Genomic DNA, 16,788 nt, shown 5'->3' with positions numbered 1-16,788 from the left:
GAGAAGCAAGAGGTCGAACCCACTGCTTTCTATCAGAGATGATATGCATGCTGAGTTGGGATCATCTCTCTGTCTTTCTGTCCCTGTTCAGCTCTCTCTCTGTCTCTCTCTCTCTCTCTCTCTCTCTCTCTCTCTCTCTCTCTCTCTCTCTCTCTCTCTCTCTCTCTCTCTCTCTCACACACACACACACACACACTCAAACACACTCTTACTCACTAACTCACTCACTCACTCTCCCACTTCCTCACACGCTCTTTCTCTCTCTCTCTCTTTTTTTTTTTTTTTGTAACACATGGAGAGCACATGTATCTGTGCCAAAGGAGAACATAATAGCTAATAGAAATTTGACATTATGTACCATTTCTGAAGTTTATGTAAGCACATACTGGCTCTATGGAGCATATAAAATGTACAAATACTGCCATTACAGTATATAGCGCTGGTTTTGCTGAAACAAATAGATTTAATTGACTGGTTTGAGAGTATATAGTCTTCCCCAGTGTCAGTTGGGTCAGATATATGGTTAAATGTTTCAGATTAAAGGTTAGTGGAATGAGTATCTCAGTGAAGTGTGAAGAATTATATGAATCTTTGACTGCTTGTATCAGTAGGATATCCTGTGATGGTATGAAAAGGTGTGCTAAATATATGGCACAGAAAATAACTAAGAAAAAAAATAAAAGCTATACAGATTAATTCTTCACTATGCTTAACCAGAATTAAAAGGTCTTGGTGGCAAACAAATTTTATAAGGCCAGTTACTAAATGACATTATTTTCTTATCTTTTGTTTTCTTTTTAAGAGCACTTTTATGTGTTCAAACAGACTCCTGACTGACTCAGGAAAACATTTTGTGTGCCTTTTGTTCTCCTTAATTAATGCTGAATTCTCAAGAGGAATCAGTTGTTTAACATCTATCCTTTCTTACTGACATTCTCTGAATCTTCTTTGGGATCTTTTTTGTGGCAGTGTTTGGCATCAGTACAGTCTCTGAGGGGTGTCCTGTCTGAAGTATTATATTCTTAGGCAATTAGAGCTCTCACTTTGTGTGTGTCTCAATAACAGTGAAGTTGTCTCCAGTTACACCATCATTCTTAGGTGGCTGTATCTTTCTGAAACTACTACATGTGCAATTTACAATCCCTGAAGAGTAAAATCTAGACTGCCTTCTACACCGAAGCCCCTTTACATTAGCATACATTTGTATCTGTACAGTTGGTTAGATCTTATATTCTAAAATGGGACATTGATTAGTTTCAATAACGCTGCTTCATGTCCTTGTCTCTGCAACCTGCTGAAATAAGAATTAGGTTTTACCCTCTATAAAGTCTTAGATAATTTAGCCATATACTGTAACTTGTACTTTAACATTTTATTGTTGGTTACTGGTCTTAATTTTAGTGTGCTGTCTAACAGATATTTTTGCCCTTGTTTCAGGTGAAAGCCGTGAGATTCAGAACAGTCCATTGATGCAGGAGGCATGTGCTGAGATCCCAGACATGGCAGGGGCTCCAATCTCACTACACCAGAATCCTGAGCAGGATGAGGGAGATGCACAAAGCGAAGAGGGGAACCAGGGGACCAAGGGCTCGAGTGAGTCTGTAGACAGTGGATCCTCCTTTGAAGAACTAGACATGGACATGGAGGAAGAGGCGAAGGAGAAAAAAGATGGAAAGAAAGATGATGTGGAGGACAATGAAGAAAAAGCATGATGAGGAGGGGAGAACTAATGGATAAATTGTGTGTGTGTGTGTGTGTGTGTGTGTGTGTGTGTTGGAAGTAGTTAGTGAAAAGTATTTGGTTCCAGGAGGGCCATTAAAGCTAAAATGCATTTGATTTTTCAGTTTCATTGATAAAATCGAACTGTTACTCAAACTCAAAGGCCATATACTTTATATAGTCCCCTAAACAAATATAAATGGGCCATATTCTTCAAACATGTAATTACACATTTCCAGCCACATGTAGTAATCTATGTCGTAGTTTCACATCATAAATTTAGGCTAGACCTCTGTATTTGTCTCAAGGATTTAGTCGTGGTCTGGGTCTGCATGTACAGGTTGTGGTTTTGACTACATGTCTGATTTAACTTTAAAGTACCAAATATGTGAGTGTGGCATTTCACCAGTTGGTCATGTAATTAAGTAGTCTAGCCTGAGCACCTTAGACAAGAAAGGCATGTCCCCAGACCACAGACTTAGTCTACTAATATCTGAATCTTCTTCAAATATGTGCCTACTATGACTGAGTCATATTAATCTTGTTTCTAACAAAAACCTTTATTGTACCTTTAATGCAACGGGAAAACAAAAAGTAATATTATATTCCCATACAGTCAGAACCAGCCTTGGTCTCTCTACTTTTGAAATTGTCTTATTCCATTGTATTACAAAGACTGTCCATCTGTCAATCTATATGTATAAAATTAATCTAATGTAGAAAAAAATAAGAATTTGATTCTGATGATGAATTGACCATTTTTTATTGTCAGATTTAATAGGTCAGTTTAGCTAATTGATTTATTGATGCAGTTAAAAGGAGGTAATGGCTGAGTGTGTGTGTGTGTGTGTGTGTGTGTGTGCTATTGTTGTTGATAAAGACTTCATGGCTCCTTACACACCCACCCACATCCTTCTTGCATGTGACAGATTTGTTTGTTGTTGACAAACATTATCAAAGACAACATGAAGTAAATGACAAAAATAACAGTGTAATCCTTTTCTCTGTGTACCATGTCCCTGTGTTGCTGTGATCATGTGTGTTGTATATGCCACCAACAGAAGGGACTGTGTATAGGTATAATGACAGTCTAGGCTTCATGATGTATCTTTTACAAGTGTAGGTTCTTATATGATCTTGGATATCTATTTAACATGATAATTATCTCAGTATTTTGATACTGCGCATAGTTGTTTTCCTGTTGCTTGAAACAGTCTTGACTATGTGTCTGTCTTTTATTTGAATCTATAAAGCTTGTGTAAATACATGTGTGTTTGCGTATGTTGGAGGGTGGAGGGAGAATGGGGGAAGGGTGTGATCATGCTGGGTCTTTACACCAGTTTTTTATGAGTTTTTAAAAAGTTTTTTTTTTCAAACTTCAAATCAGAATCATTCAGTGCAAAAATTGATCCATCTGATCTTACCAGAGGCAGATGGCGGGCGGGGGGGGGGGGGGGGGGGGGGGGGGGGGGGGGGGTCTAACGTGTTTCACTGTTCTCTACTACTTTCGACAGAAACTGTTATTGATTTCTGTAAACTGCTCAGTAGCTGAATACAGAAGGGACATTCACTGAACAGCTTAATGTGTCAGTATGAGATAACACAGCTCAATCCCCCCTCCTGCAGAGCTCACCCTGAAAAGCAGCATTTCACTCTGATCCTCCTAGTGGACGACATAAGCACTTACTTTTACAATCAATATTTAGACCGTTTCAGAAGACCCAGCATCCATGGAACTTGTTTCTTATGACTGTCATCTTATATGCTTCTCATAAGCGCAGAAATGTACATGACTGCAATGACCAAGTGCTTATGTGTCAGCATCGGTCCTTTGCTCACAAGTTGGCCTACTTTGTTAATGTCAGTGTTGATTGAGAAGCTTTGGAGTAACAATGGTTACCAAGTGAGGGGAGGTGAACATACTTGACACCTTGACACTTTAATAAGATGTTTTAACTTTTCAAGGAGCAACTATATAATATTTTAAGTTCAGAATAAGCTCATAAAGTTCAGTTATGAGAGTTTTTCTACCCCCAAAATCACAGATTTTTCTATTTGCGAAACATGAGAGAATAATAGTTGGTACCTATATTAAGTGTTGCAAATTTAACACTATTTTGTGTTTGAACAGATGTTTGATGGTGCATTTTTGAAACCTTTATTCCAACAGTATGCCAATTATAGTAACCCACGTTAAAAAATTGAAAGGCGCTTTTAATAGTTTAGTAGTTTTCTTAGTGTTTTTACTATGGCTTGTAGCCCATATATTAGTACCGCCTCTATGACCACAGGACCAACCGCACAACTATTCAGAACGTTTTAATATAGATTAGACTATTTGGGTTCTGCCTGACCACTGCGGAGAAGTAAGCAATACAATCCACTGCTGGTTTTGTAAAAGTCCACTGTTACGCAGTAATATTTTTCCTATCATTATTATCTGCTTTTACCAGACCTCTTAGGCTCACAGCACCAATCCACAGGCACTACGATTAGCGCGAGGAAGGTAAAGGTCAAAACATATTCCATGTTCTCTCCGGCCTATTGGGACCTTGCGCCTTCCTTCGCAGCCCCGCCGGTGTCTAGTCAAAACTTGCCCGTTGTTCCAAAGCGGAACCAGATCGATCTTTCTGCGAACTTCTGACGAGCAGATCTCCATGAGCCAATGTAATAGAAAAGTGCCTAGTCAGTTAACAAAATCAACGTAGTCTGAAGGTCTTCGACAGATTTTTGTGTGCGCACTGACTGACCGACAATCAGAACAGAGAGGGAAGAACGTGTATGCTGCTGTCGGAGTATGCCGGACACAGGAAAATTCATACCCGTTTAGAGCGTACCACAGAAGTACTTGTTAGATTCAAGTAGAGATTTAACTGAACTAAACGTCAGTTAAACAACAGGTCACCCGTCCAGCAGGATAGGTTACTTAATACTGCTTGTCCGAATATGTCCATTTTTGGAACTCAGTATTCGTATGAGGACTCTAGAGACCGAGTTCTCGCGAGCAGCTAGATATCCTCAACTCCTCTAAAATCATTAGAGCAACAGACCATACACACGCTTTGACATTATCAAAAACATTCCTGCGAGATATTCAGATTAAGGAAAACCTTCTTGGAACATTTTTTTCTTCCTGGGAAGAGAAATCCTGACGTAGACCCGGTTTCGCAGTTAATGGTAGCTCACTCGTCTGTGAGTAGTGACTAGTGCGAATCTTTACTCTAAAGCAATCTCATAAAGGAGTTCGTAAAGTACATAGGGACTTCTGTTGAGCGCGAACTGAGATGAGACAATCTCACGGAATCTGCTGATGCGCGCTACTGTTTTCAGAACCACGGACAGCTCCACGCGCGCCGTCTTACCGAGGCGCACGTTCTGCACAAAACTTCACAATTTGGCCATTGGAATGTTGTAACATTTTCGATATGCCGCGACAAAATAAAGGAAACTGTCACTGAGGAGTCGCAGGAAAGGATTAGACACATTTACTTGAAAGTTCTCCACCTGGAATTTTTGTCGATGTGACTAGTGAGGTAAGGTAAAAACAACGTTTTGTGATATTGAGTATTGATTTAAATAGAAATTAATGCTGCTTTCAGATAACACATGGAAGCCTACTCCATTTACTCTCGGTGGAAGATAAGCTCCGCATATGATACAAACTACATGAGATAATCAGCTAAGATGAGGTCAGTTTTGACTGATGCCCGGTTTTCTGCGGTATAGTCAGTACTCTGACGACGTGATCAGGCAAGATAAACAACGACGTTGATATTCTCACACCCTGAGGACAAAAACTACGTTTCCGATTTTGGGGTGTATCAAAAAGCGTAGTGACCGAAGATTATGGAGGAAACATTCTTATTCATGTTACTAATTTGGCATATGATGTAAACCATGTAATACAAATTCTCAGCCGATACCTCTGTAACTCCACTACAGAGAAGAGAAAATCTTGTAAAAAGGCACAAACATTTGAATGACTTAATATCTGAGGAATATTATTTTTTAACTATTAAGAATATTATTATTTATAATAATAATAATAATAATAATAATAATAATAATAGTAGTAGTAGTATTAGTAGTAGTAGTAGTAGTAGTAATAGTAGTAGTAGTATTGTCGTCGTTGTTGCCTTTTATTTGTTTATTTCAGTGCAGTATAAAAGAAAACTTTCAGGAAGCTGTTTTATTAAAGACGGAATATTTTTAGCGCTGTGATTTCTGGGGCGCAGTGTCACAAAATAAAACGTTTGCAGGAGTTAAACATTACTGTGGACAGTACCGCACAGTCATTAGCAGTTCTATTTTATCAGGCTACTACGCCAGTAAGACTAGTTAAACAAAAAACATGATGAAAAGTGTTTCAAGCCGTGACAGATAGGAGTGCTCACAACTTCGCTGGTTCATGTGTTATATTATCAGACCTCATTGCGCACCGACAGTGCAATAAGAACTGTCAAAACGGTTTCATTGTCATTTTAATACAAAGTAGTCGTGATCAGATATACTTGTTTTGTATTTTTCTGACATTTCAAGACCCAAATAACAGTAATTTTGTTTGAAAAAGCAGCAAATAGAACGCTTGCCTGGTTCTTAAATTATGCTAATTTAACCTATGGAGTGGAGTAAAGTAGTTGACATATATTTCATCATATATAAGCATATATCTTGGTGTGAATGAAGACCTTGTAAAAATTCGTCCCACTTGCCGTACTAGCTTGTTTGGTAGTTCTCTGCAAAAGAAATACTTAAATCGTATTATTACGGAACTCATAGTCTATATAAAATATGCGGCACAATGGCATGTTTAAGTGCTCGGCCAGATAGACTGCATGATGTCTGTAGTGTAACTTCAAGCACTAAATATCGGAAATACCGGTAAACCAGCTGCAGCAGACGACTGAGGTTATTGATTAGTTTGAATAATTAAAGACTTCACTGAGGCCACGACACATGCCCTGATCTTCTCGTGAAGCCTTGATTAGGAGGCACGTCGGCCCGCTTACAACTCACCTTTAGACACCTCACCTGTGTCTCAGCCGCTTAACGCCACAGTAAGGTTGAACAGTGCCGCGCATTCAAATGGGCGTGTGGGTGGGGATGTGTCTTCTTCCAGTCTCGTGAACTGCCTTGAGCTCGGTGTCAGCGTGTCCGCGAGCGTGGCGGCAGTACTTTTTTCACAGTCGGCGTGTGAGAATGTCACCTTATCTGCAAGTAGCACAAGTGTTCCCAGCAATAACATGGGCGTTATTAATCAGGGATGAGAGTTTAGGTCTCTTGGATGGCGACATAACGTGAGTGACTAATTCCACTTGGCGACTGATGATGAAGAAAACAGCTTCTCTGCCCTGACAACAGCCTCTTAACGGAGTCTGCACATCTTAAGCTGCAGAGGCTCAGTTAGCCGAGATAAGATACCGGTCTAAGACACTTTTGTGGCAGGACAGAGATTAACTGCTTGAATGATGTCACACATTCTTATTGACAAATGAAGTGGCATTTGGAAATTCACTGGTAAATATAAAACTAAAATCATGTGTACAAGTTTCAAGCGTGAGAGTTGCAGATGAACTTTCATATAGCTGCAGACTTAACGATTTCTAGACTTTTTTTAAATTATGCAAGTTTCTACTGTAAATAAATCAAATACCTAAATTGCTTTCAGTGTTTAACTGATTAGGAGCAAAACAGAAACCCGGTCCTCCACCTGAAGAACCATCTGCAGATCTCCACCTAGAATATAATGGTCGCACAAACATGTAACTAATCATGTCTTTGCTCAGTTAACTTCAAATCACTTTTTAATAGCCCATGACAAAGAGGATTTTACTTCATTCTCGTATTTTAATTATCTCTTTGTCGAAATAGGACCCCACACCACACACTTTTTTTCTGTGCAAAGTACACATCATAAATCATCAGGTCTATGACAAATTGTAATGGAGCCTAATACACCAAGTAATCTGCATCTATGCAGATCTATAAATGACTATTTAGAGGCGGAAAATGTATTTAAAGCCATCCCGTAACATGAAAATCATCTGAACTGAATGATGAAATCTTTTTGGTAAAATAGACAAATGTCTTCATGTGTCCCATGTCAGTTTTTTATGAAGTCGTAGCAGAGGACAGTGTTCTTGTTGTGCAGTAGGCTTCTGACACATTCCACAGTAGATGGCATGTTTTCCAGCCACACTTCTAATGGAGAACTAATGGGAGAGCCCTGGGACTGAAGAGGACCCAAAGGAGACACTTGCCTCAGCATGGGAAAAATTGTGTGTGTGTGTGTGTGTGTGTGTGTGTGTGTGTCTGTGTCTGTGTACAATACAAGGTAGAGTGTGCATGCACCTGTGTGTGAGTTAATGTTTGCATCATCTACATGCTACATTAGGAATAAAGGAATGAATCCAATTAAGCTTGAACATGCATGTATGTTTTAGCTAAATCTATAATGTGAAGGCCTGCTGTAATGTGTTTAAAGGCAAAGGGAAGCCCTGCACTGAGCAGACCATGGGTCGCTGGTGATTAGAGTATGAATAATGTATAGAGTGGGTGTGGGTATGAATAATGTATAGAGTGGGTTGGAGTATGAATAATGTATAGAGTGGGTTGGAGTATGAATAATGTATAGAGTGGGTGTGGGTGGGGAGAGCTGCACCAGAACAGCAGGAAGAAACCCATTGCCTCAGTGAGTTCTCCTCTGCCACAATATCCATCCCTCTCTCTGAGTGATCACAGTCTTAATCATAAGGGTAGGGCTGCTCTGTTTTAAGATTTAGAACTTATCACATCTGAACTTTGTAACACTGAAATCATATTACTCAGTTACATGTAGCTGAAAAGTTCTGCTGGTTTAACAAAAATATATAAGAAAAACAATTAAGGAGACAAAATCAACAATTTATTTAATACACTCTGGTAATATCAGTTTTATGGTTTGTGGTGAAAGTAACATACAAATTTGAAAAAAAACAAAAAAAGGCTTAGAGCCAGAGAGAGCCTGAGAGAGCGAGTGAGCAAGCTGAATGGCAGCCTTTTAATTGCTGCTTTGGTCTTCTCTCCACTGGGTGGATATTATTTAAATTTACATGAACTTAATTCTCTTATAATAATAACTCTATCTGAAAAGGTCAGCAAGATAAATCTTCTAAAACCTTTTATTAAGCTTTAAAGTTTGTGATTTTACAGTTTTAAAAAGCCCTGACCCAAATTTAAAGCTTTCGGTATTTTGGAAAAGATTTGATGAATTATATGTTAAAAAACCTTAAATGTTTCATCTTATCCAACTTATGATTCCAGTTACAAAGAAAACATTAAAAAAAAACTTCTACAATGCTTAAAGACATTTTACATGTTAGTTGGAGATGTGGCAGTTGCTGAAGTGAACTTGCTGAAAGTTCAAAAAGACATTCATCACCATGATAGAGTACAAGCAAATGTACTGCAATACAACAATCATTATTCTTATTCTTTAATATTGCTAAGCTAGAGTTGACATGGCAAGCAAAATACTTATGAAACAGACACAAGCTGTCATTGTATGGGGTATGAATTTATTTGCATTACTAACACAACCTATTTATTTGCATTACTAGCACAAGTGTATTGGAGAGAAGATTGCATTTAAAGCAGTTGGTGAGTTGAAATAAGGCACCAGACTGTGTCCTTAGGGGCCAGCACATTGCCTGCACACTGCTTGATCAAAAATCCTACAAGCATTTCAAAAGTCTTGCTGCTAGAAGTTTCTACTTTATCAACTGAAATGCTGTTTAGGGAGAAGCTTGAAACTCTTTACATCTTAGCTAGCCTTCCCATCTCTCTCTAACGCTCTCTCACTCTCTCTATTTCCCACTCATTGTCTGGCTGCATAGAGATGACCTCCAGAGAGGTTATAATGCTGTAAATGTTGCACTCCTTACCAGACCAAGTGCGAAACTACTTAAGCAGATTATCACCTTGGGTTGATCACACCTGCTACACCTGTCTGCTTCCTGTTCATTCTTCTCATCCTTTCATCCTCTGGCTTCTCTCTTCCAGAGTCTCTCCCTCCTACCGTCTCTACTCATTACCTGATTGGAGCAGTCTGGGAAACTGGCAAATGCAATGCTGTTCAATTAAAAAAAGCCATCTGCTGAAGCAGAAAACATGGGAAACGCAAAAGAAAAAGAGGGAGAGAGAAGTTCTTGAGCATCCAAAATTCATGGTAATTTGGTGTTTAATTACAGTGGTTACATAATTAGAAGATAAATGAAGATAAACATAATCCAAACCAAATTAGATGGTTGTTACAATGTACTATCATGGGTCAAACAAGATCATATAGATATTGGAGACACCTTCCCAAAAGTTGGGACCAACTCCAAGACTTCCCAGTTGTGCAAAGATCTCATTCATCATATTACAATTTACTAAATTGTGGCAAAGAAGAATTTAAAAATACTTCATAAACTTCAGTATGTCTCTGAAAAAGCCGTCCATATGTTGTGTTCTCTTTAAGCCACAAGAGAAATGACGACTTATAAGTCTATTAACTGACTGGGGGTGCACTTGAATATGGAGGTCTGTGCATAATGCTTTTAAAGCCCATAAGTGGACTTATGCTTTAAAAATGTAAAATGTTTATTGAAACCACCCCAGGGCATTTTCCACCTTCATAATTATTTTCTCCATAATTGCCTTTCTGATTATTATTTAGTGTACATGATATTGCATAATAGCAAGCTAAAGTGTTCCAGAATTTGTTTCACAAATATCTTTTTGACACAGCGATTACTTAATTCAATGAAGTGTAACCTAGCTAAAAAAACAAAACAAAAAACAAACAAACAAACAAACAAAAACATTATATTCTGTAAAATACCTCAGGATTACTGAATCAAGTATTGTCTAATAAGCGTGCTTTGTGGACTGAGTGAGCTCATATACCATTTAACATTCTGAGAGGAAGCATGTGTTAACCCTTCAGAGAGGCAGTTCACAAGATGTACACTGTAAAAAGATATAGTCAATTTTCACAAGCCACCCGAGAATCCCCAGTGGACTTTACTCCTGTGTTCTCTGGCCAGATTGGCTCTCTCATCTTTTGCTCTCTCTCATCTCTGCCTCTCTTACTTTCTCTTTGTCTCAGGCTCTCTCTCTCTTTCTTTCTTTTTCTCAGACTCTCTCTCTTTAGTTCTCTCTCTCCCACTCTCCTCCTGCCTGACAAGTTTCCATGGAAACAAAGGGTAGGGAGAAGACCCTAATGAGTGTGAGCAAGGATGGGTCTCACAGAGATGAGCATCATACATATCTCGCTCTCTCTTACACACACACACACACACACACACACACACACACATGCACACACACACAATTTGCTGCTCATTCACTAATTTAGACTGGCGTATGCTAAATGTAGTGTGCTGGAATATGCATGTGGAATCTTTTGTTGGGCATACACTGCAGGATTTTGATATCATCAATGTATCAAGCATCAATGTTCATGGTGCTCTAAGAGCTCAGAAGTCAACACACAAAGACTCCAGTTCTGACAGCGACCAAAAATCAATGTAAAATCATGATACTGAGTGAAGCTAAGTTGTGTTTGTTTTGGATATTGATTTGCACCAATCATTGTTCACCAATCAAGGTGAAGTTCCAGTCTTGAAGGCCCAGACAAGGGTTAAAAAGGATACATGAACCTGCAATTTCAGTGAAATGTAATCATTAAAAATGTAAAAGAGAAGACAAGCACTTTAAAGTATTTAAAGGCTAATTGAAAACAGTAAAATGTATAATGTCTAGCCAAGGAAGTTATTCCAGTTGAGACCGGGAAACTCTCTGTTCCGTCCTTTTATTAAAATAAGTACAGTGGTTAGCAGTGCTGCCTCATAGATGCCATGACCTGCACTGGATTGTCTACTGCTTGTGTGGATGTTGCAAGTTCTCCCTGTACCTGAGTGGGCTCCTCTGGGTGCTCTGCTTTCCACCACATCTCAAAGCTATGTATGTTAGGCTGTTTTGTACCTCTACATTGGCCTGGCAGCTATGTGTGTACCCAATGATGCATTGGTGCCCTGTCCAGGGTTTGTTCCTATCTTGAACCCTGTGATGCTGGGATAGGCTCTGGCCCCCATAACCCTTAAGTGGTTTAGAAGATAAATAATTTAATTTTATTGTTCAATTGCATTTTCATGGGATATCAACAGATTGGGCTGTACATACACTACAATAAATATTCTCTCTACCACATCCACAACATTCTTCTTGCAGTGTTCTTGAGAAACAGCAGATATTACATAATTCATGGTGCAGATGTCACTGTGCATAAAAAAACTGTATTTTATATTTAATTTCTTTCCTATCAGGAGCATGTGAAATATAATCGATGTAAGTGAAGAAATAACTACATTACAGGCATTCTGTTCAGGCCCCACCAGGTGGATATGAGAGTTTACATTCTATAATTAAATCACTGACTACAGCTGTAGGCCATATTCCTCACATTTCAGTATGAAATTGGTGTGTCTGTTCTGTGTTTGTTGGTCCTGTAAATGTATGTATGTGTGTGTTTAAAATGATAAAATGTGCATAATCTCTCTCTCTCTCTCCTCTCTCTCCTCTCTCTCTCTCTCTCTCTCTCTCTCTCTCTCTCTCTCTCTCTCTCTCCCTCCCTCTCTCTTTCTCTCTCTCTCTCTCTCTCTCTCTCTCTCTCTATCTCTCTCTCTGTGTGTGACTCAAATGATTTCATCCTCCATCTCTCTATCTTCTCTCTCCTTGTGTCTATGCAGTGTAAGTATTTGTATGCATTTTATAAACATTTGTGTATGTATGTGCAAGAGAGAAATAGAGACATAATAATATGTCATCTTCTCTCTTGCCATCTTCTCTCTCTTTGTGGTGTAAGTCTTTATGTTTGCGTTTTATGAGTATGTGAGTGTATGTAGGTGTGAGTGTGTGTTATGGTGTGTTTTGCTGTTCAGCAACTGTTGGTTAGAGAGTAATTGGATGATAAGGCTCTACATCAGTATGTGTTTAAGCAATCAAGCTTTACACTACAATGAATACACTGACCATCAGACATGAAGACACACACACACACACACACACACACACACACACACACACACACTCCTGATGAACTGGTCAAGAGCTCAGAGAATGGGCTTGGGGACAGACATTATGGTTCCCATAAGCCTTTGAATATGGTGACGGTACTGAATTATCCTGAATGTTTAACTACTGCACCATTACTTTATTTTAAGCATGTGCAGAGACTTTCAAGTGAACCAAGTTACAAATGAGCAATTTTCAGTTAGAATCATTCAGTTATAACTTTCAGATTCAGTGCTTTGTGGTAAATTTACCTTATGAGTAAGTAAAGAAACAGCAGAACACAAGTTTGTAATGTGTCTTTTAATGAGGCAATTTTACATGAATAATATTAGCACTTTCTATGCAATGATATGAAATCTGTGTTTTGAAGGTTCAAAAGGTTCAAAAGGCTTTATTGTCATTTCAAGCTATATACAAGTACACAGCAAAAATGAAACAATGTTTCCTCCAGGACCATGATGCAACACAATACAAATGTGTGTTAAAAATGTTATGGTTACTGCTCTCCTTTTAATCTGTTTTAATAATTTGTGATGTATGCAGTTTTTGTGTTCTGTGTGCACATCCATCCCCCTTTTAAATATATGGTTGATGTTGAACTACTGACTATTTTGCAAAACATTACTGGTGCCTTGTCTCTATTTCTGTCTGTATTTCTTAAGCTGCTTTTATCTAATTTCTGAAACCTGCCATAAGCACACTGAATGGTTAAGTTAGATTGCATGCACACTGCATTGTGTGAATGTATTAAAAAAAACACACACAACCACAACAATGGTGAGACAAATTTGCTTTTGTTTTTCTGCACTGCAGTCCCTGAATCCCCCTCTGTCTGATCGGCAGCTTCTGATCTCCAACGATTCACCAAATTAAGGATGGTAGTGATGCTGTGGCAAGCCTGTGCCTGATCACAAACGTAACACCCCCCCTCACCATCCCCCCGCGCTCGCATCTCTCCCTCACCACCACCCCGCTCCCACGCAGCGGAGAGCGGGCAACAGGCTGAGACTATCCAGAGCCCCCCAGAGAGTCCTGCCCCATCCTGGACGCGATGGTTGGGAGATCCCCTTGGCTCCGCAGTCACATGCTCTCCTGGCCTCTGCGTCTCCTCCTCCTGACTACTCGTCCCTCGGCCATGAGCCCACATGCATTTGCCGTGCCCACCTACAGCAACCGACTCCAAGAAAGAGATCACCATTGATGGAGACCTGGTGATTGGAGGCCTTTTTCCAGTACACCAGAAGGGGGAAGGGGTAGAGGACTGTGGCCGCATCAATGCCCAGAGGGGTATTCAGAGGCTGGAGGCCATGCTGTTTGCTCTGGATGAGATCAACAGGGATGAGCGGATCCTGCCAGGCATCTTGCTGGGTGCACACATTCTGGACACATGCTCGAAGGATACATATGCACTGGAGCAGTCGCTGGAGTTTGTACGGGCTTCTCTAACAAAGGTGGATGACAGTGAGTACACCTGTCCGGACGGTTCCTATGCCATCCACGACGATGTCCCGCTTGCAATCTCTGCAGTGATTGGGGGGTCCTACAGTGATGTGTCCATACAGGTACTTCTATTTATTTATTCCATGTTAAATACATAATGCTGATTGGTAAGTAAGCTATCCATCATTTTATAATGACTTGTGATTAAGAGCATGTCTAAAATTATCACACCATATGAAATCGGATGTGCAGATATGCTATCATTTAATTAATCATTACATCAGTTATCCATGTTCAACTGATCCATGTTCTAGCTGCCATGGCCATTCAAACATAATATAATTCATTAGTCACACCATTCTTTCACATCATTCACCCCTGTGGATACATTACATTTTCTCCTTCCACACTCATGAAAAGCATTAGCACACTTAACAAGGTTGACACTATATGTTTTCCATTTAAAATTATTCTTGGTTTTCATACTGACTGTAGGAACAGCACTAAATCCTGATTTGTCGTAGTGGAATGTGTATTGTTGAAATGTTTATGATTGAAACTGAGATTTTGTGAGAAGTGACTTTTATGATCTAGTTGCAGATGCTCATGGAGACATATTGTGTATTGTGGCCTGAAGGGCCAGTTTCAGCTCTCCCTCTAACAGAACTCTTTTAAAGAATAAATCTTTCAGTTTTGGTAACATCTATTGAATTCCAGGTTAAGAAAACATATGAAATATTGTAACACGGGAGGGGGTGGAGAGCGAACACATGTGCGAAGTGACGACGCCATAAGGAACCAAACTGATTGAATAGAATAAATAAATAATAAGTTTAATAACCGACACAGACTAACAATACAGAATAGAATGAAGAACAAACAGGCTAACAGAAGAATAATATGATAACACTGTGATGGCGAGAAATGGGAAACAAGGGAATAAAACATTAAGGGAAGACTAACGGAGAACAACAATAATAAAACATAACGGTGAGCATAAAGACAGAAACAGGAACAGCACAGAACCGGGCTACATAAGATGAACAAACAATATTGACGGCGAAGATACAGAACTAAACAAGGAAAGCAACATGCAACAAGGGTAACCAAACACAGACAAACGAGATTGGACTAGAAACACAACGATAGAGACCAAAGAAGAACTGACCAGAAACCATGAAAGACACTCTAAGACAAAGACAATGACCAACAAGCAAAATACGTAGGGACGGGGTTTTTTATAACAAAGGGGAGGAGACAGGGAACCATGGAGACGAATGAAAACCCGGAAGTGATTTGGTTGCCATGACAACGGGGAATGCTCAGGTTTGTGGACATGACAAATAACATATATTCAGTATATTCAAACACACTGCTAATGAGATGAAACTATGATTGGTGGAATCTGGGCTCCTGTTTTGCATATGCTCAATTTGTCATACTCATTTTACCACCAGGTGTTTGGTGAAATTGCATCTTCACTGGCAGCTAAGGTACTACAGGGATAGAGGAGCATATGTACTGCAAATGTTAGTTTTAAGAAGGACTGACAAGAAAATTGGTGACAACTTGATTACTCCCAACTCTGCTCTTTAGTGTTTGTGTGTTTATGTGTGTGTGTGTGTGTATCAGAGTTGTGTGTGTGTGCGTGTGTGTGTGTGTGTGTGTGTGTGTTATGTGAAGGGGGGACAGTAGAGATAGCAATGTATGCATATCTGTCTGTGTTTCTTTGGCTTAAGAACAGTATGCTTACAAAATATAAATAAAGCGTTGTGTAAGCTTAAGTTAGACAATGGGATTGTGTATGTGTGTGTTTACTCTTAGAGATCCTTGACATCTTTCTCTGGGCTTAAGGAGCATAATTATGGCAAAGCCTGAAAACACATGCTGGGATGCATTAATAATATGTGTGTGTGTGGGGGGGGGGCTAGTGGTGGGGGGTTTGTGTGTGAAACAGCTTTTAGTCACTATAGCTACAGATTCTTCCCATAACTATCTAAATCTTCTCATCTCCTTTGTCTCTCCTACACTCTTTACATCTCTGCTATGTCTGAAATCTCTATGCCATTTCTGCCATCTCTCTATCTCTCTTTCTCACTCACTCACTCATACACACTGACACACACACACTCACACAGTCCTTCAGCCTACCCCTCTCGCACTATTAAGAGGCACTCATAGAGGGCTGCTGCAATATTTGCCATGCTGCTCATTTGTTGGCAGAGACTGGATGAGCAGATAAAGCTTTCTGTATTAAAGCATGTCTCACATCAGGGGGGGATTCCCGGTTACTATGGTGATGCCTATCAATTGCCAAGCCAACACACATACACACACGCACATAGATATCAGCTGTAAAGGTGTGACTAAAGCAATAGCACTGAGACCTCATCCTATTGGCAGAGTACTCTTTGCCTCTGCAAGATTAATGCAGGCTGTTCTGTGTTTCTCTGGTTTCTCACAGCTTTGCCTCATAGGAAGAATGTAAAAACGTTCCAGCACTGCTTTCACCAGACTGCCAAGACAAGGGCA

At 39.6% G+C, this 16,788-nt stretch overlaps 2 protein-coding genes across 3 annotated transcripts in view; both read left to right on the top strand.

Moving 5' to 3' along the window:
- tex264a (testis expressed 264, ER-phagy receptor a) overlaps positions 1 to 2,986 on the top strand; it is a 51,653-nt gene extending 48,667 nt beyond the window's left edge. Inside the window, exons 4-5 of one of the 2 annotated variants that reach the window (XR_004775845.1) lie at positions 1,438 to 1,774; positions 2,553 to 2,986. Coding sequence is in view for 1 of the 2 variants with exons in the window: in XM_026997633.2 (XP_026853434.2) it covers positions 1,438 to 1,712 (275 nt within the window). In the remaining variant the exon portion in view is untranslated. Of the gene's footprint in view, positions 1 to 1,437 lie in introns of both variants that reach the window. The other variant, XM_026997633.2, reaches the window with a different exon arrangement.
- Positions 2,987 to 4,489: 1,503 nt separating this feature from the next.
- Positions 4,490 to 16,788, top strand: part of grm2a (glutamate receptor, metabotropic 2a) — a 31,548-nt gene continuing 19,249 nt past the window's right edge. Inside the window, 3 exon segments of the mRNA XM_026997544.2 lie at positions 4,490 to 5,252; positions 13,630 to 13,987; positions 13,989 to 14,378. Of these exon segments, the coding sequence (XP_026853345.2) occupies positions 13,868 to 13,987; positions 13,989 to 14,378 (510 nt within the window). The 5' untranslated portion in view covers positions 4,490 to 5,252; positions 13,630 to 13,867.

Source organism: Electrophorus electricus, chromosome 3 (assembly GCF_013358815.1).
Source record: "Electrophorus electricus isolate fEleEle1 chromosome 3, fEleEle1.pri, whole genome shotgun sequence".
Taxonomy (NCBI): domain Eukaryota; kingdom Metazoa; phylum Chordata; class Actinopteri; order Gymnotiformes; family Gymnotidae; genus Electrophorus; species Electrophorus electricus.
This window is presented reverse-complemented; position numbering and strand designations above follow the sequence as displayed.